Source organism: Cydia fagiglandana, chromosome 12 (assembly GCF_963556715.1).
Source record: "Cydia fagiglandana chromosome 12, ilCydFagi1.1, whole genome shotgun sequence".
Classification (NCBI taxonomy): Eukaryota; Metazoa; Arthropoda; class Insecta; order Lepidoptera; family Tortricidae; genus Cydia; species Cydia fagiglandana.
The window spans coordinates 1,934,628-1,954,525 of NC_085943.1; the positions used below are offsets into that span (position 1 = coordinate 1,934,628).

The 19,898-nt window shown below is 38.6% G+C and overlaps 1 protein-coding gene across 1 annotated transcript in view; it reads left to right on the forward strand.

Moving 5' to 3' along the window:
- LOC134669310 (adipokinetic hormone/corazonin-related peptide receptor variant I-like) overlaps positions 1 to 19,898 on the forward strand; it is a 61,755-nt gene that overhangs the window by 27,322 nt on the left and 14,535 nt on the right. Inside the window, exons 4-8 of the mRNA XM_063526816.1 lie at positions 4,235 to 4,324; positions 4,905 to 5,019; positions 9,013 to 9,160; positions 9,690 to 9,877; positions 13,894 to 13,958. Of these exons, the coding sequence (XP_063382886.1) occupies positions 4,235 to 4,324; positions 4,905 to 5,019; positions 9,013 to 9,160; positions 9,690 to 9,877; positions 13,894 to 13,958 (606 nt within the window). The remainder of the gene's footprint in view (positions 1 to 4,234; positions 4,325 to 4,904; positions 5,020 to 9,012; positions 9,161 to 9,689; positions 9,878 to 13,893; positions 13,959 to 19,898) is intronic.

The window sequence follows — 19,898 nt, forward strand, 5'->3', positions numbered from 1 at the left end:
GTGGTATGCGTAAAGCATTTCCCCTCTTAAAAAAAAAAAAAAAAAAGGTTCACACGGCGTAATTTTTCCCCGTATACCGTATACGGGATTTTATCGAATACCGTAGTGACAGCCAAATTTGTAAGCAAACGATCAAATTCGTTCACACAGCGTCTATGCGGGAAAGCCGTCTAGCCGTCTGAACGATTTTGAACGTCTCTATACAAATTTTGCTGTCACTACGGTATTCGATAAAATCCCGTATACGGGATACGGTATACGGGAAAAATGTACCCTGCGTGAACCTAGCCTTAGAGGGTGGCTGTGGCTAATAGGCAAGTTGTTCTAGCCGCTTATTAATGGGGACTCAATCTATCGTTAGTGATTTATGTTGGGAAGTGGGTCAAACACACGCGGTAACAAAAGTTTTTTTATGTATCCTTGCAAGTACCCTTCCGAAACATTTACAAGATTTATACCTAACCAATCCTGAATCAACTAAAGATGTAAAAGAATACCTGTTATCATCTAGTAATTATGAATACATTTTATAAAACGTAACTTTAATGTAACATGTGTACAATTCTATAACATACCTATGTAGTGCATTAGTCCGAACTCTAGCTGTAAACAAGCCATTTTTGGCTTAGCAGTTAAGAAACATGAAACTCTGCGATTCATTTAATTGTTTAGAACTTTAATAAATAAAAATAAAAAAAAAGTAGTTAATAATGGAGACTGATTTCTAATTTGTACAGCCTGGCAAAATAGAGTAGAAATTAAAAAGTGGCAACACTGTAGTGTCGTCCCTTTCAAACCAATTGATATAAGAAAACGGGACGACACTACAAGGTTGCCACTTTTTAATTTCTACTCTTTTTTGCGAAGCTGTACTTATCGTCTAATCGTTAAGCCCCCTCCAGACTATGCGCGTGAATCGCGGGCGAAGCCGCGAACGCGAGTGTGGAATCGATTTCGCTGTCTGCGAAAATCGACGCCACACTCACGTTCGCGGCTTCGCGCCGCGATTCGCGCACGAGTGTGGAGGAGGCTTTAAAGTATAATCTCGTTTTGTACTTTTGGTATTCAACATAGCCAGTAGTCAAACAACAGCCGCAGGAATAGCAACAGGAGTGGAGGAACAGCCTTTTAGAGCGACCCCACTTACTTAAGGGGTATCCAGACGGGACTGACTAATTCAGTCGATTTGTTCAGGAAAATAATTGGTCAATCTCATCTAGCGTCCACACGTACACAAATTAAATCACCAATTTGCATTCTACTATGAAAATTGGCATTTTTGTGTCCGCACCTGCTGATGTGATCGAGAAATCAAATTGGTATTTGCGTCCGCACGGCCCTGTTCGATCGGAGAATTTCACCAGATTGGCGAAAAATTGTCTCGTCTGGATACAACTTTACTGCTGTAGCGCAACGACCCGAAGTGGATCTTGGCCTGCCATATAGGCTACTCTTTCCAAAGCCATTTCTGTCCAGTCGACGACACCGAGTTTGCTGCAGGTCTTGAACTTCGTCTCTCCAGCCAGATCCCACAATATAGCGTCTTTTAAGCGTCGGCGTCTATAAAAAAAGCGTCAGCGCTATGGAAAATGGCGTCGCTACACAGTTGCGCCAACGTTGTGTCGAGCAGCAGCCATAGAGTTGGCGAGACCACTGGCGAGACCTCTAGAGCTCTAGAGACGCCAGTGTGGGGTTGGCCCTTAAGAGATCGTGAAACCCGTGATAGGTCCTGGTTTCAAGACTTGGCCCGCTGGGCAATAAAACACATGCGCGATGAGGGTCGCCTCAGTGCGGACCCTCAATGTACTTTTATTTGTCATAAATGTAGGCGATTGTGCCGTTCAAGGGTTATATTATATAGCCATGAGCGACGCTGTCGCTAGAATCTAGATAATATAATTCACAGATGCTGCTTATCAGTAAAAGATGTACAAGGCCTGAGGATGATTCGGAAATAGTGCAATTTTCACTATAAATCTCCCGTAAAATTCGAACATATTAAGATTATTTTTAACGGTTTTGTAGTGATTACACAATAAACAGTACGACGCAACTACCCGCTAACTTGACTCCGTGGGGAAGTGTCATGGCGTGCGGGTGGCTGGCGGAGTGCACGACCAGTAACAGTTGTTTCATTTGGTCACCCAGTACACAACGGAGCCTGGACGTCACAGGTTTACCCACTATTATTAGGGTCAAACAGATCACTGTGTTACGTTCTTTCCTGTAGACATACAGAAGAGTTAAGGGCTATAAAGGTTAATTTTCTTATTTAACCCTGACCCACGTCAAAAGGTTCTCCTTTTATTTACAGAACTATGATAAAATCATTACTTACATGCCCACAAGCTGTTAACTATTGCCCACAGGAGAGAAAACTAGCGTGTTCGCGCGAACTGTACATTTTTCTCTACTGTGGGCAATAGTTAACAGCTTGTGGCCATGTAAGTAATGATTTTATCATAGTTCTGTAAATAAAAAGAGAACCTTTTTACGTGGGTCAGGGTTAAATAAGAAAATTAACCTTTATAGCCCTTAACTCTTGTGTATGTCTACAGGAGAGAACGTAACACAGTGATCTGTTTGACCCATTAATAAGAATAAACACAGCCGTAATCGAGCGTGTATTATTATTACGAAATAGTGCACTTTTATTTTTTCACCATTATTTGTAGAGAACTTACAAAGATGTAAGTTACAGTAGGGCTAAGGTGGTCAGCTCTTTATCATTTGACAACATGCCTGTCACGTTCTAACAAATAAGTAAGTACGAAAGTGACGCATGGCATGACAAGTGATAAAAATGCGGCCATGATACCGCTTCTCTTTGGAACCAAACAACGACACGTGTTAAGGTTACAGGGCTATAACCGCGAAAATCGAAGCGCAAATTGCGGGGTTCTTTCTCTTTTACTCCAATGACGGCGTAATTAGAGTGACAGAGAAAAATCCCCGCAATTTGCCATTTTCGGTTTTCGCGGTAGCCCCTCAGTACCTAACTTTTTATAACTACATCGATACATTACGACGTGTGGAGTGATCGGGCCTAATAAATATCCGGGCAAATAGAAATTCTTGGACACGTTTGCCAATTACACGTTCCAGGAAATTGGAGGTTCCAAAGTAAATCGTAACTAAACCGGAAAATACGATATTGATGCGATTTGAGCACGGTTAGGAATGTATGTAGGACGGTACCTACTGAATAAGAATAAGAAATATTTATTAGCACAAAAAATAAGAGATAACTTACTGCTATTGCGACTGCTTACTTGCTAATCCTTGTCCTTATATTACCAGATGCCAATTTTCTACCGATTCCAATGAGGAGGTTCTCTTGAGATGCCACCAATAGTGGTTTTCATCGAATAATGAATATTCGCCGACTCTCTCAGCCTATTGTGCCGATTATTCGACATAGCATGCGTAGGTACATTTTCAGTCACATTTATTGGTCTGTTGGTCTACAAAGCACAACATTTGCTACGAAATAACTATTGTTGTCCAGAACTAGTGTAGACAAATCTAGCCTAGTTATATATGACAAAAATAACAATTTTTCTAATAAAAAATCTCTTTTTTTTAGGGTTCCGTACCCAAAGGGTAAAACGGGATCCTATTACTAAGACTTCGCTGTCCGTCCGTCCGTCCGTCCGTCCGTCCGTCTGTCTGTCTGTCACCAGGCTTTATCTCACGAACCGTGATAGCTAGACAGTTGAAATTTTCACAGATGATGTATTTCTGTTGCTGCTAAAACAACAAATACTAAAAACAGAATAAAATAAAGATTTAAATGGGGCTCCCATACAACAAACGTGATTTTTTTTCGTTTTTTGCGTAATGGTAAGTTCGTGCGCGATTTGGCCGGTTGTTTTTTGTTTGTGCAATAGAGTTTGGGCCCGATTCGGATTTTGAAATAGACATCAATTAGACATCTTTTAGACATCACCAAGATACGATACTAACCTGTCAAATTTGACATTTGCGCGATTCTGGAGATACTCTTGAACGATTCCCACAGGATATGACCTAGAAATCCAATTCACATCTAATAGATATCTTACTCTATCTAACGTAAAAGTGACATTGGTTGCCCGAATTGCGCTGCAAAAGAGAACTAGCTGATATCTAAACTATATAACGTATCTAGAATGGATATAGTATGTGTCGTCTCTTGTGAATATCTTGAAGTTCGAATACGGCAGTTTAAATAAATAAATCCCGTTTGTTCCAGAGCGTGGTATTCAGCGTGAAACAGCATCCGGTTGTCCCCGGGTTTTCCCAGTGTGTCTCCTTCGAAGCGTTCAGCTCGCCATACCAAGAGGTACAGTCATATTCTAAATAAAATAAGAAATACTCTAAATTAACCGCGACAAATACGGGCGTCTTTTCATTTTAATTATAGGGCATGAATTAAATCTGGATTATAGTCTGTACATTTATAACGGACAGCTTTTTTCCTTTTTATCGAGCCCATAGACTAGGAATCCTCTAGACCGAGCTTAGAGCAATTATTTCATGCAACCGATGATGCCAAAAATGCGGAGGTGCGGGGGACGAGGTGAGCGAAGTCACGTGCCGTGATTGGTCCGTTCAAAGACACGGACGTCACACAAAGTCACTTTCGACTCGAACATGGAATAGAATTACCGTATGCGTGGCAGAGGGGGTAGCGGGACTATGCTAATGCTAAGTCTGGATGATGTTTTGTCTATGATCGAGCCACACCAAGGGCGGCCAGACAGTGCGTCGATGCTCTTAAGATTTGTCACTTGGCACTTTGCTTGGCACTGACTTCAAACATGTCAGTTCCTAGGGATAATATTTTGTTTTATCCTTTATGAAGACTGTTTTTAAAAAGTATTTTTTTTAATTAGGTAGTTTAATTTATGTGTTTTGAACAGGTGGCATACAACGTGTTCTGCCTGTGCGCGATGTACTTTCTACCACTGGCAGTCATCACCGCGTGCTATGTGCGCATCTTTGCTGAGATACACCACAGCAGCAAGGAGATCGAAGGTGAGATACACCACTGATACCACAACAGTAAAGGATGACTCACGCTAGACCGGGCCGTGGCCGGGCCGGAGTTTCCGGAGCTTCGTTTTCTATGGAGAGCATCACGTGATCACCGGGGCTCGGGTGGCCCTGACGCCCCGGCCCCGGAACGGCCCGGTCACGGTGGCGCTCCTGACAGTATTTGGGGTGAGAGGGTTTTTCATACAAAGGTGATTTTGGAAGATTGTTGGATCGATTTTTTTTATTATGCGTATTACTATAGCCCCATTTTAAATTGGAATACATTATTTTTGTAGCAGTAGCCTTAAAATCCCTTCTCACCCCCCTCTCAAACCTTCTCTCCCCATTCATAACCCAACTCTCCCCGCGAAACCTACTCACCCCGTTTTACGGTATTTACGATAGAAGTGCGATAAATAGGAAATTAGCACCGAGGGGCGAATTTTAATACAATACCGGAGTGAGTAATGGGGTCATTATAGCACAGGGTATCATAACCACCTAAAGCCTAATGTCCTACCTGTCGTACTTATTCAGTTTTTGAACAACGCAAAATCAACTTTATTTCCTACACTAAATATTCAAATTTCTGTGGCAAATATTGCATTATTCATTTTTATGGCTAATGGAGCACCATATTCACTTGTTTGCCGACCGAAAAACATCATAAACTTTATGAAGTTTTTTGACGTTTTCGTAAATCAACATAAGTATAGTCATCATTACTATAGCTTAATTATTTAATTATTGTCATATTTATCGTATAATTTAATTACCTACCTACTTAGCTTTACTATTACATATTTACCTAATTTCACAGCGCATTGGCGCCCCTAGCTGTGATGCTGTAAATTATCCTTGAATAAATAAATATCAAATTAAACTTGCGTTATCTCGCGGCGAAGCCTCCAGAAATCCCCAAATTCTCTCTGAGTAATTCTTGTTAGAATTATGCCTCGAGCTACGAGAGGCGAAGGAACTTGTTAAAACGTCCTTCAAGCCTTCACTCTATTTCCAATTTCCATCAAAATCAGCCAAATAAGGTGCAGTAGGTTCACTCATTAGAGTTTTTGAAAAATCGTAGGGCTTTTGTAGATCATAGAAAAATGATTTTTTTGTTAACTAATTTCTGTGACGCGCTTTCTAACTATTTTGATTTAATGCCCACTGCAAAGACAAGAGAAAAAGGGAGACCTAGAATCACTTATCTCAGCCAAATAAAAAATAATGCGTCGTATGAGGAAATTAAAAGACTGGCACAAGAAAGAAATAATTGGCGATTGCTCCACCGACAAGAGCAAAGCTCCTAAGTTATGATGATGATGCCCACTGTAAATAATCTAATTTATCTATTGGAAACAACCCTCAATCAAGATTACTGTTTTATTATAAATTACAAACACAAAACTTTATAAAATGAACTTGGAAACAGTATTAACAATAAAGTATTAACTTTATTGTTTACAAAAGAAACAAAGAAAGGGGTTCCGTTTCCGCTATGCAAAGATTGGAATTTGCTTTAACTTGCCTTTGTGCAGAAAATTATATTTTTATAATTACTGAGGAATATAACTACGTTCCGTTTCAGTAAGGTATGTTGGGATAATTGCGATCACTGTTATTATGAGTACAGCCGAGCTATGAATTAAATACTTCTTCTGATAACTGGGCTTATCGGTACTTACCTACTTAAATAAAGCAATAAATTTAGTAGAGAATTATGAGATTACTTTAATTTTACGAATAATAAGTCTTTGATTTGGCACGATGCTAAAATGAATATTTAATAGATTTTTCAAATTAATTATAGAAGCTATAGCTTCAGCTGAAGGTAATATAATAACAATATAATTTGATAAATTAAATCTCAATCTCTAAACTATGTCGGCAAGTGATTTGTCGCTGTTGTGATACTGAAGTACTAGGAAGTGGTTTCAGGCTTCACTAAAATTAATTAAACCTGCATTCTAGTTCCAGCAACATTTATTATGCGATCAGGGATAACTGATAAGTGCGGATAATTCAGTTATCTGTAAAACGGAGCGTTATTTGCGTTTGAAAGCCCCACACCATCCAACACAATTTTCTTGGCTTTCATATGGTGGTCACTTTGTTTGTCTTCTTCTTCTTCCTCGCGTTATCCCGGCATTTCGCCACGGCTCATGAGAGCCTGGGGTCCGCTTGACAACTAATCCCATGATTTGACGTAGGCACTAGTTTTTACGAAAGCGACTGCCATCTGACCTTCCAACCCAGAGGGTAAACTAGGCCTTATTGGGATTAGTCCGGTTTCCTCACGATGTTTTCCTTCACCGAAAAGCGACTGGTAAATATCAAATGATATTTCGTACATAAGTTCCGAAAAACTCATTGGTACGAGCCGGGGTTTGAACCCGCGACCTCCAGATTGCAAGTCGCACGCTCTCACCGCTAGGCCACCAGCGCTTTTTCACAAACAAGGTGGTCACTTTGTTTGTATTGTTGTAGAATCCCCACTATTTTTATTATACCTTATACCTATTCATATCTAGTTGAACTAACTTAACGAACAGTTAACACACTTCCCACAAACTGGAACCGTTTAAAAATATACCCAAATAGAGAATTGTTTCCTTTGGTGTCGTTTGAAAGATTTTTTATATTGCATTCTATTCGTTTCCGACTTCTGTCCAATCTATTTTCCTTCTGTGGTGGACGAATTGAAACACAAAGAGTTGAAATTGAAAGCGAGAAGGTAGCAAAAGGGGTGTCCACAGCAAACAGGGGAAATAATACACACATTGACATGTATTCAACGACGGGCCTTACGGGAAATAAGAGTCGGGCCAGTACAACAGAGTCACGCACACGAATTCGAGCCAATCGTGAAGTCTAACAAACCTATACGGCGCGATTCGGGAAATGATTTAGAGATGCACTAGATATGAAATAGTAAAGACGTGGACAGTGTTGCCAACTTGGCATAAATGATACCAGATCTGGCATATTTTCACTCGCTTTGGCACCAAAATTTTCCATTTAGCATCTGGCATATTTTTTAGCATAATTTAGTCTAAGCCAACTTTGCACCAACTTGGCCGCAACAATATGCGCCATCGCCTTATGTGGTTCTATTTTCATATGAATTTTGACTTTTGTGGATGGATGGACGTCAACGGACTATATAAAGTTGGTCAAGCAGATCTTGTCAGTAGAAAAAAGTGGCGGCTAATTTGAAATATGTGTGTTTTAAGTGTCTAATTTCAAGTGACATTTTAGCATTTTTTTCAGCATATATTTCAAAAAAACTGTGGTATAATTTTGACATAATCTAGACATTAGTCTAGCATTTTTTTAAATCCGAGTTGACAACACTGGACGTGGAACGTCACATGACTTTACTATTTCATATCTAGTGAATCTCTAAATCATTTCCCGAATCGCACCGCTAGTTATAAGTTATAAATCTGCTATCATATCAACGTGGACACGTACGCAAACAGTGCAAACCTTGGTACAAACTGAAGGGGTTTTATTAGATCACTCTTTACGCCATGAGTATTATATTCTTTGCTTTACGCCGTACAGATACTTTCTTCTGTGAGTGACTGGGAAATCTCAGTTTCCTCTCAGAAACTAGAATCTTATCAGCAGTTTTCCGTTCCAAGTAGTATCAGGCAGGACACCGTAACCAATATAATTAACAATAAACATAAATCTACCTCCACAATCAACATTTCTAGTTTAATTTAACTATAGTAGTTAATAGGTAATAAAAATATAAACTAATAGGTACAGTCAGCAGCAGAAGTTGCTAAGCGGGCCAGGTGTTCAAAATTATCTTATGACGCGACTTTATTGTTAAGAGAATAAGAGCGCGTCAAGGTAATTTGAACACCTCGGTCGCTTAGCAACTTTTGCCGCTAACTGTACAATGTACATATTATACACGCATAAACAAGATGAAGAACATTATTCAAAATTCTATTGTTATTCTAAATGTATTGTTGGCAGGCAGTCGTCGCGCGGGCGGGCCGGTGCGCCTGCGCCGCTCGGACCGGCGCGTGCTGCAGCGCGCGCGGCGCCGCACAGTCAGAATGACCGTCACCATCGTTAGCGTGTTCGCGCTGTGCTGGCTGCCCTACGCCACCATGTGCATGTGGTTAGTGACCATCCGGACTGAGCTCATTAAATGACTTGTGTTTTAGAGCCTTTTGCCGACGGATGACATAACAGCGTGGCTCCGTTGCGTCGTCTGTCTTGGTGTAGGATTCCAGGATGCCCCGGAACCGCCGAAACACCACACTCTTCGGCCAGAAGTCCGCGCTTGCGATGGTCTCCTATACCGGCCGCGGCACGCGCACCACAAATGAACTGAAGTGCACATAATTATGATCACGCGCATTCTGTCTAATTTCACACGTGCTGATGTCAGGGCCACCCCACATTTAGCATCTTTCGAGCGTCGGCGTCTGGTCAGCGCTATGGAAAATGACGTCGCTGCGCAGTTGCGTCGACGTTGCGTCGAGCAGCGGCCATAGAGTTGTAGACGCCGACGCTCGAAAGACGCTAAATGTGGGTGGCCCTCATTGAACAACACACAGGCATATATTTGGTTCCAAACGAAAGCTCACCCTATTGTTTACAGAACAGAACTTAGGAAGAGTAGTAACCGATCTCCGTATCCCCAGGTGGATGGTGGACCGTGACTCCGCCCGCCAGATCCCCAGCCGCGTCCAGAGCCTGCTGTTCGCGATGGCCGTCTCCAACTCCTGCATGAACCCGCTGGTCTACGGTTCCTACCGCGTCAACTTCAGGAGTATGGCGCGAAGGTTCTGCAAGGGGTGCTGTGTAGCTACCAGCGCTTCTGATACCATAGGTGAGGACAGGACTTAGTTTAGCCCAGTGGCCTATTTTATAAAGCTACAAGTTACAATTTACAAGCGGAAGTCTCTTTCTAACCCTATGTGTTAGAACGAGACTTCCGCTTGTAAACTGTAACTTGTAGCTTTATAAAATAGGCCACAGGAGTCTCCAAACTTTTTTACCAGAGGGCCATATTGCGCCTGAATGAATGAATGAAATGAATGAATGAATGAATGAATGAATGAATGAAATGAATGAATGAATGTATGAATGAATGGAATGAATGAATGAATGAATGAAATGAATGAATGAATGTATGAATGAATGAATGGAATGAATGAATGAATGAATGAATGAATGAATGAATGAATGAATGAATAAATGAATGAATGAATGAATGAATGAATGAATGAATGATTGAATGAATGAATGAATGAATGAATGAAATGAATGAATGAATGAATGAATGAAAATCTTTATTTCAGGCAAGTAGTGGCCCATACATAAATACCTACCTGAGGACCAACGTCGCAGAGGGTGTGTGTCTGAAGGCTCCTCTTCACGTTGGGCCAACGCCAACGCCAACGAGGGACGCATTTATGCGTTAGAGGGAGCAAGTGATATTGCTATCTCATTCTAACGCATGGCTGCGTCCCTCGTTGGCGTTGGCGTTGGCCCAACGTGAAGAGGAGCCTTGAGCGACTACCGCGAAAACCGAAATTCGCAAATTGCGGGGATCTTTCTCTTTTACTCTAATGAAGGCGTAATTAGAGTGACAGAGAAAAATCCCCGCAATTTGCGAACTTCGATTTTCGCGGTTATAGCCCTGGTTGCTGCTGTTAGGGCTGAACCCCTGGAGCCTAGTTCCCGCGGGGCGGATAGTTTGGGTGTCGGCGGGTCGGATTGGAACGCGTCGCGGGCCGATTTTGGCCCGCGGGCCGGGGTTTGGAGAGCCCTGATTTAGCCCTTAAATTATGCCTTATTATGTAGATCTACATCGTATATTTTTATGGCCCTTGGCTCAACGTATGCAGGTATACAAAATGACATTTATAACTTTTTTGATACATCACAATTATCTAAATCATGCATTTAAGGGTTAAGGAAGAGTCCATCTGAACATTTTGTAATTCAAAATGACTTTTGGTTGACAGGAAGTTCAGTCATTGACAGATTTTAGTGGGTTAGATTATTTTCCCTAAAACCTTATAGCCCAGGCACTTGATACTTCCATCATTTCAACAGATCATTCATTAGGTAACATCTGTATTCCAGTTTTGTATGATTCATGGTTAATTTCACTCACCCACCTTCTTCAGTTACCTGCAGTTAACTGCGTCGTAATATCGGGAGCTCGAAAATAATACAAAAGGCAATCACGGTCCATATCCCGGTCGATATTGTTAGAAAAATATTTTTTTCATTTTTGTCTATGCTCCTTCCTTATAAAAAGAATTATGGTCACCTGACCATAATTCTCTTTCACATCTAAGTATAGCGCCTTAAAGGCTCCTCTTCACGTTGGGCCAACACCAACGCCAACGAGGGACGCATTTATGCGTTAGAGGGAACAAGTGATATTGCTATCTCATTCTACCGCATGGCTTCGTCCCTCGTTGGCGTTGGCGTTGGCCCAACGTGAAGAGGAGCGTTAAGATATAAGTCGCCTGTGTCGCCCTAAATAATTTTAATTTAATCTTCAACTCCGAATTCAGTAATTCACAGTCGTTGTGTGACCTTAATATTATACCATGAATATAATAATTGTGCATGACAGAGGATTGTTTGATTTGTGTCCGCCGCCATTAGAGAAAACCTTCCTGTGCATTCAACTTTGCTGAAAGATATAAGTACAATACCCCAACTTGAAAGGACCCCGCAGCAAACATAGGGAAAAAGTGGTTTCAGTTAAATCTCACGAAATTTTAGTATGATGTTAATTTGGCTCTCCTGATAATTTTTTTGTATGGGCACAACTCTCTCAGAAGTATACTTTCAGAAAGAATCAATGTAATTGTTTGATACAAAATATGTGTTTGTTAACCATTTTTACGTAATTCCTCCTTCTGACAGTTGTTGGCTGCACCTTATAACGTCAATAACTGTCAGTGCGTGTCATAACAATATATCGATTTTAGAAAACATGTCGTGTAAATAGAAAATTATATTCTTGATTATTTCTGAAAGTATACTTCTCAGAGAGTTGTGCCCATACAAAAAAATAATCAGGAGAGCCAAATTAACATCATACTAAAATTTCGTGAGATTTAACTGAAACCACTTTTTCCCTATGTTTGCTGCGGGGTCCTTTTAGATAGCCGCCTTTAAAACAGCACCTTTTAAGGCCGGTTTATATTTACAGACATTGAATGTATCAGACACGTGCCGCATTCTTCTATACAGTGTCTATTAACGTATTCATAATATATCTATCGTTATACGGCCGCGCAGACGGGACAGACAACTGTATAGAAAAAAAATGCAGGGCACGTGTCTAGCACGCTCAATGTCTGTAGATATAAATGTAAATCGACCCTTATAAGGTCTGTGCGGAAAGAGAAATGTCGTGAAATATGGGAGCCCATACTTTCTACGACTCTTCTCTTTCCGCACAGACTCTTCGTAAGAACGCATCGACATCGGCATTTCATAAACTAAACATTTTTTGTATAAAAATTATAGTGATAATGTTTTTTTTTTTCATACTTTATGGTGTAATTATGCTAATTTACATTTATTAGATTTTTAATAATTCGGTATGTCGACCTACATTTTCATTCAGCCTCCAAATTTAATTATATTTATTAAGTATATATATTTTCCTTACCATTTAAATTCAGCTTCATTTTACACAAAATATTCCAATATCAGTTTTCATTTTACACAAAGAAAATTTTTCATTTATCATTATCCGGTTTACGCTGACAAAAGAGAATTAAATAAGTACACGTGTCCCGTATTTAGAATCAAAAGCCGGGGAAAGTGTACCAATGTAACTAGACCCCTAGATACTTGACAACTATGCTCGTTTGGAGATACATTTATACTGGTTATTCTAGCTCGTGAATCCCTCTAATCTTAAGAGCCGTTACGCACTGTCGACTCAGTCGATGGCGACCGTCATTTTCTATAGTTTATATAGGCGTTTACGCTGTTACCCCCTTATTCACATACGTTTACTAAAGTTGACAAGCCGTTAATAATCGTTTGTCCCTTATGTTCTGGTCGCCGAGAGACAAAGTCGCCGGCGACTAGTCGACAGTGTGTTACAGCTCTAAATGAGAGCCCTCTATGAAAAAAGGTAAGCAACAAAACCTAAGGAGTTTGCTGCATCCGGGCGTTTGCATCTCGGTGAAAATCAAAGTAGCAGCTCAACACTCAAACTCAACGCAGCTCTTCACAGAATTAGAAAGGCGCTTAAGCTTAAAAGTAGTCTGGGGTAGTCTGAATCCGAACAGCCAGCCTAGCCAAGGTTACAATCGCTATCGCTTCGACAACGAAAAGCATTATGTCTCTCTATCACTCTTCCCAATTAGCGTGACAGTGACAGTTGCGTTTCGATCGCTACGGAGCGTAAGCGATTGGCATCTTGGCTACGCGGCCAGTACAGTAATCGAAAATATTAAAGCTGCATATACGCCATATATGACTTCGTATGCGGTAAAGGGTTAAAAATACCTACCTGTCCAATTTTAGTCTATGTATAGGTAAGTAGGATTAACCTAGTTTATTGAATCGCTAGCATTGTTAGTTGCCGCGATAGTTACGTGTGTCCGGCACTAGATGCTGTCCGGCGTTAGGGGACTTCCCCCTAAACGAGTAACAATCACTTCTATTGTGTAATTGTATTAGGTACCTATTCGTACAAGTTCTATACCCTTGGAAACAACTCAGCAAATCGCTAAACTCACCAATCGCTTTCTGATTGCAATTTTGCAACTTTCCACTTTATATTCTCGATTTTATTCTCGAGGCATCTTCGCTTGGAACTGGAGGCAAGAATTTAATCCTTAATTTCTTTGCCCGCAGGCAACTCCGCGGCTTCGAGTTCGATGAAGAGGAATATTAATCTGGAGTCGCCACTTGTGATAAAGGTTATTTAGTCTTAATTCTAATCTAATCTGCTTAATTAAGAAACTTTCCAGACTTCGATAAGTTGTTTGAGAAGTGTAACTCATAGATGCAAAGTTTAACCCGTGGCATATAAACCAACTGGGGCCAAATTAGACAGATTTCGCATCACGTCAAATCAACACTTCAACAGTTGATTTTATTGCATGTTGATTCTATCAAGTGTTGATTCGATCAACTATGTATAATTTTATTTGGTACAACCTAAACTCGGGGTAGTTCGGTTTGGTTTGGTTGTCACCTAACTGTGGATTGCTAATGTCGAAATTTGACATTGACGTATTCGAGAACTTATTTTCCCACATCAACGGGATATCAACACGATTCTCAAACGTCGCTTGTCGAATAGGGGTCCGAGTATATCAATCAATCAATCAATCAATCAAAATATACTTTATTCATGTAGGCCTAGCAACAAGCTCTTATGAATCGTAATTAATCTTAATCTAATTATCAGAGCAATTTATTGATGTTAATATTATTCCATAATAAAATTGGATTATTATACATGTCAAATTTAACACTAAGAATTTCACAAAAGGATCGTCAAACATTAAAAAAAAATTGTATAAAAAAATACTAGTCTAGAATTTCTAGAATAAAATCTAAATGTCAAAAAAAAGCATAAGTAACAAACAAGTAGAATATCCATTTCCTCATCAATAATCAAATATACCTAATAAATAAATAATCATTTCGAATAACAATTAATCCCACGTTGTATTATCATTCATGTAGTCCTGTGTGGTATAATAAGCTTTGGAAATAAGTTTACGCTTTACATAATTTTTAAATTTATTAATAGATAATTCAGTAATATGGTTTGGAAGTTTATTATAAAATCTTACACAATTACCCATGAATGATTTTTTAATTTTATGGAGCCGAGTGAAGGGCACTGCGAACTTATGTTTATTTCTAGTATTAATATTATGGATTTCACAATTTTTCCTAAAATTTACAATATTTTTATGTACATACAGAATATTCTCATAAATGTATTGCCAGTGCACTGTCATTATGTCAATTTCCTTAAATTTATCTCTAAGTGAGTCTCTATGGTTCATTTTGTATATTGCTCGAATAGCCCTCTTCTGCAGAACAAAAATGGTATTTATCTCTGAAGCACCGCCCCACAGTAAAATACCATATGCCATAATGCTATGGAAGTAACTAAAATATACTAATCGAGCTGTTTTCACATCAGTTAACTGACGGATTTTGCTCACTGCAAAAGCTGCAGAGCTCAGTCTATTCGAAAGAGTAGCAATATGGGGACCCCACTGGAGTTTAGAATCTAAAGTTATACCAAGAAAAACTGTATTATCAACTAATTCCAATTCCTCATCCTTCACAATGACACTTGCTTGCACATGCCTTACGTTACTACTAGTGACAAACTTAATACATTTAGTTTTTTTCTCATTTAACATTAAATTATTAACATTGAACCAATTTACTACTTTTGAAATAGCATTGTTTACATCATTGTAAGCTTGTTGCTGTCGTTTGACTTTGAAAATAAGTGAGGTGTCGTCTGCAAACAATACTATATCATGGTGGGTCTTAACAAGGAATGGCAAGTCATTTATGTAGATAAGGAACAGGAAAGGCCCCAATATTGACCCCTGTGGTACACCCATAGAGACCAATGACCCAGGTGATCGCTGTCCATTCACATCGACCCTTTGTATTCTACCATTTAAGTAGGACTTAAGTAAATTCAGTGCCGATCCTCTAACGCCGTAATAATGAAGTTTCCTGATTAATGTTTCATGACAAACACAGTCGAAGGCCTTAGATAAATCACAGAAGACACCTAAAGCATCTCGTGACTCCTCCCAGGCATCGAAAATATGCTTAATTAGCTCAACACCAGCATCGGTTGTTGAGCGACCCCGTGTAAAACCAAACTGCTTATTATGCATCAAATTATTAACGTTAAAATGTCGTACTAATTGAGAAAGAACTAATTTTTCAAAAATCTTGCTAAATGTTGGTAGCACAGATATCGGTCTAAAGTTAGTGGGGTCAGAGCTGCTACCAGATTTAAATAAAGGAATTACTTTACTATGTTTCATTAGATCAGGAAACTCGCCGCAATCAACACTGTTGTTAAATATAACTACCAAGTCAGGCGCTACAATTTCTACTAAGGATTTGACAGCATGGACAGAGACTCCCCAGAGGTCACTAGTTTTTTTGACATTAATTGATTTAAACGCCTTTATTACATCTGAGGTACAAACATGTTCAAAATGAAGGTCTCCACAACACTCTGGAGCGTTATCTTTTAATAATGTAACAGCAGATGAGGGTGATGAATTTAAATCCTTAGTTGTAGATACTGGTACCTCGGTGAAAAATTTATCAAATTCTGTAGCTACTTCTAAATTAGAATCTATAATTTTGTTATCAATGTTTAGTTTAAGTTCTTTAATTGTGTGTTTCGAACGACCAGTCTCCACATTTATTACTTTCCAGGTTGCTTTAATAATGTCTGAACTACTTTTTATTTTCTGACTTAGATAATTTCGCTTAGCTATATGACAATCTACTTTAAACTTCTTCGAATACGCCTTCACATGTTCTTTAAATTCATCACTCTGATTAAACCGCCGTTCCTCATATAAGGCGTACAGTTCACGTCTTCTTTGATGTAAGTCCGCAGTAGCCCACTCACTAAAAACTGATGCACCACTAACTACGACCGATTTTGAGGTGAATATCGCATTATAAAGATTCATAAAAGTGTGAAAGAATGAATTATACATACTATTAGGACTCATATCGGAAGACAAAAAGGGTAGCGCCTGAACTAAACTTAGCTTCATTCTTTCCACGCGGTCCGAGGTTACTGGTACAAAAGTTATTTGTTTTCTCATGGTATAGTTTATCTTGTAATTAAAAAAACTCAGTCATTTGCAAATGTTTTAATATTAAAATGGTATGAATTTTATTTTTTCCAATGGCTGTTAATTGTTATGCGTAGAGTGCGGTAAGCGAAACATAGACGAATATAAAAACATTTTCGATCGCCAAATCAAAACGGGATCAAAATTTTAAGAATGATGATTTAAAGGTCATCCAAACTGCACGAAATCCAATTAATCGGAGTTATTTTATTCTGACTGACATGAAAACTTTTATAGGATAGATGATTGACTGGGGTTCAATTGCTTACTCAGATTTTTTTTATAAGTTAATAAAATGATATTACTTTCAGCGAGATAAAAGCCTGCGACCAACGACCATAAAGCCTATTCATCATCATCATCATCATCTCAGCCATAAGACGTCCACTGCTGAACATATTAGGCCCCTTGGACCTCCAAAACCTATTCGGATAGTAATTTTTGCCATCAATTTGCTGTAGATATGATCTGCCATCTGTCATCAGTGGCATTCGAAGAAATGTCTTTTGTCTATTGAATCATGTCGTCGGGTGACAAGCAAAAGTCACTAACTAACACCATTGAAATTATTGGACAATAAACCGTGTTACAAGTGTAATAAAGTGCATTGTTACTTAAATATTTTGATAGTACTTTAGTGACTTTTGCTTATCACCCGACGATGTGTTACTTTGCGGAAATCTGTATTAGTCAAAATATTGTTGTGTCAAATGGCAGTACAATAACTTGTTAATCAATAAGTATTTTTAGGAGCAGTATCTCTTATTTTCCACCATTTTCAAACTGACCTTGTTTACAAAAAAAACTGCGGAGTTTTACTTAAGTGGGTAATTTGTTTTCCGAGTAAATGAGATATTTTAGAAATAAGTAGGTTATTTATGAGTACAACCGAGCTATGAATACTTCTTCTGATAATTGGGCTTATCGGTACTTACTTAAATAAAGCAATAAATTCAGTAGAGGATTATGAGATTACTTTAATTCTACGAATAATGAAAGTCTTTGATTTGGCAAGATGCTAAAATGAATATTTAGAAACGAAAAATGGATTACGAAATACATATTATTATATACATATATAGTAGTATACCCTATAATGGACGTGGAACCAGTAATGGGACAAAAAAACATAATTCCTCTAAAATATGTATCTAAAACTAGTTTATAAACACCGGCTGTATATTATCATACATAAGAGTCCTAGAGCTGTTTCAGTTTGAAGTTTCATTAAATTTGGTTGTTTCTTAAGAAATTGGCGTCAACCCAAAAGTTGTCGTGTCACTGAAAAAAAAAACCACTACGAATTCTTAACAACTTCGCTAAGAGAGGTGAGTTAATTTATAAAATTTTAATTAATTAATACTTGATGAAAACTAGAATGTGTTTTGTTAATTGCATTTACCATGAGATAAGGTATACAACACATTATGTTGTGACTCCACAGATGTAAAATAATAGAGGTATTTGGCCCAATCCCATTATGAGCTGTAAAACTGCGTACCTCCTATGATGGGACAATTGACAGAATGATGCTTGCCATGCCATAATTTCATGTTTAAACAATACAGAAGTAAAATGTAGTTACGAAATATGACAATCAGGAGGTATTCTCGGACTTCAGATAAATTAATATCGTTTTTCCAAACTTTTATTTAACTTGCCCTATGAGTTAGTGTGGGTCCAATCTTGGTAGCTGAATTTGAGCCACTTTTCGATTTCCGATTCAGTTGAAATTTTGTGTAAGTACGTAATTAAGTATGCAAATCGGATGATAATGCAATATTATGATAACATGGACCTGATCTGATGATGGAGAGAGGAGGTGGCCATGGGAACTTTATCGCATTAAACCCTAACTAATTGTGTTTGGGTATATTAGAATTGTCTCGATGGATCTAATACAATAATAATTGGCTGTGGAAAGAAAAATACATTCAGCTTATACCAAAAATTGTTTTTTTTGCCGTAACTTATTCCCCATTTCAATATTTTATACTGATAGAGCAATATCCGTTATAGGGGGCCCATTACTGGATCCACGTCCATTACCGGGGGCCCATTACTGGAGCTTTGGTGTCCATGACTGGAGAAAAAAAGCATAGTTTTAATTTGTTGAATATGTGGAAACTAATTGCAGTATCTTTGATACAACACGCCTAAAATATGAAAGACGGATAGGACTTTCATCTTTTAACACGCTAAGCGGTAGACCATTTACATGTATAAGGGAAATATCATAAATACTCCAAATTTCCTCTTAAATGTCCCATGACTGGTGTTGTTACTATAATAGATTTTTCAAATTAATTATAAAAGCTATAGCTTCAGCTGAAGGTAATATAATAACAATATAATTTGATAAATTAAATCTCAATCTCTAAACGCCTCTTAACGGGATAAGTTCGCCTTTGTACACATTTACTGTATTCTCTCTGTGTTATGTACTTGTTTTGTGCAATAAAGTGTTTACTACTAAATACTAAACTATTGTCGGTTTGTCGCTGTCGTGATACTTACTAGGAAGTGGTTTCAGGCTTCACTAAAATTAATTAAACTTGCATGCCAGTTCGAGCAACATTTATTAAGCTGTCTGAATTTGAGAACCATTGAACTGAGCTGACACCCATTACCTACCTATGTACACTGGCGTTCAAGTGCATGGAGATGTTTCAACCGTAATATTAAGGCATTACTGTCGTAATCTGTCCATGCACTTTTGAGCGCCACTGTACAACTGGGGGCCGATTCTGATTTCAAACATTGATTTGATTAATCTTATTTTGCGAGTAATCTTTAATCTTATCTTATTTTTCTTATTAAGCGGTAGTGGCCGAGTGAATATAAGTGATATGATGTCAGACTTTTAATCCGGAGGTCGAGGGTTCAAATCCTGGTTACGAACCAATGAGTTTTTCGAGACTTATGTTTACGGAATATCATTTCATTTGATATTTACTACCTGCTTTTCGGTGAAGGAAAACATTGTGG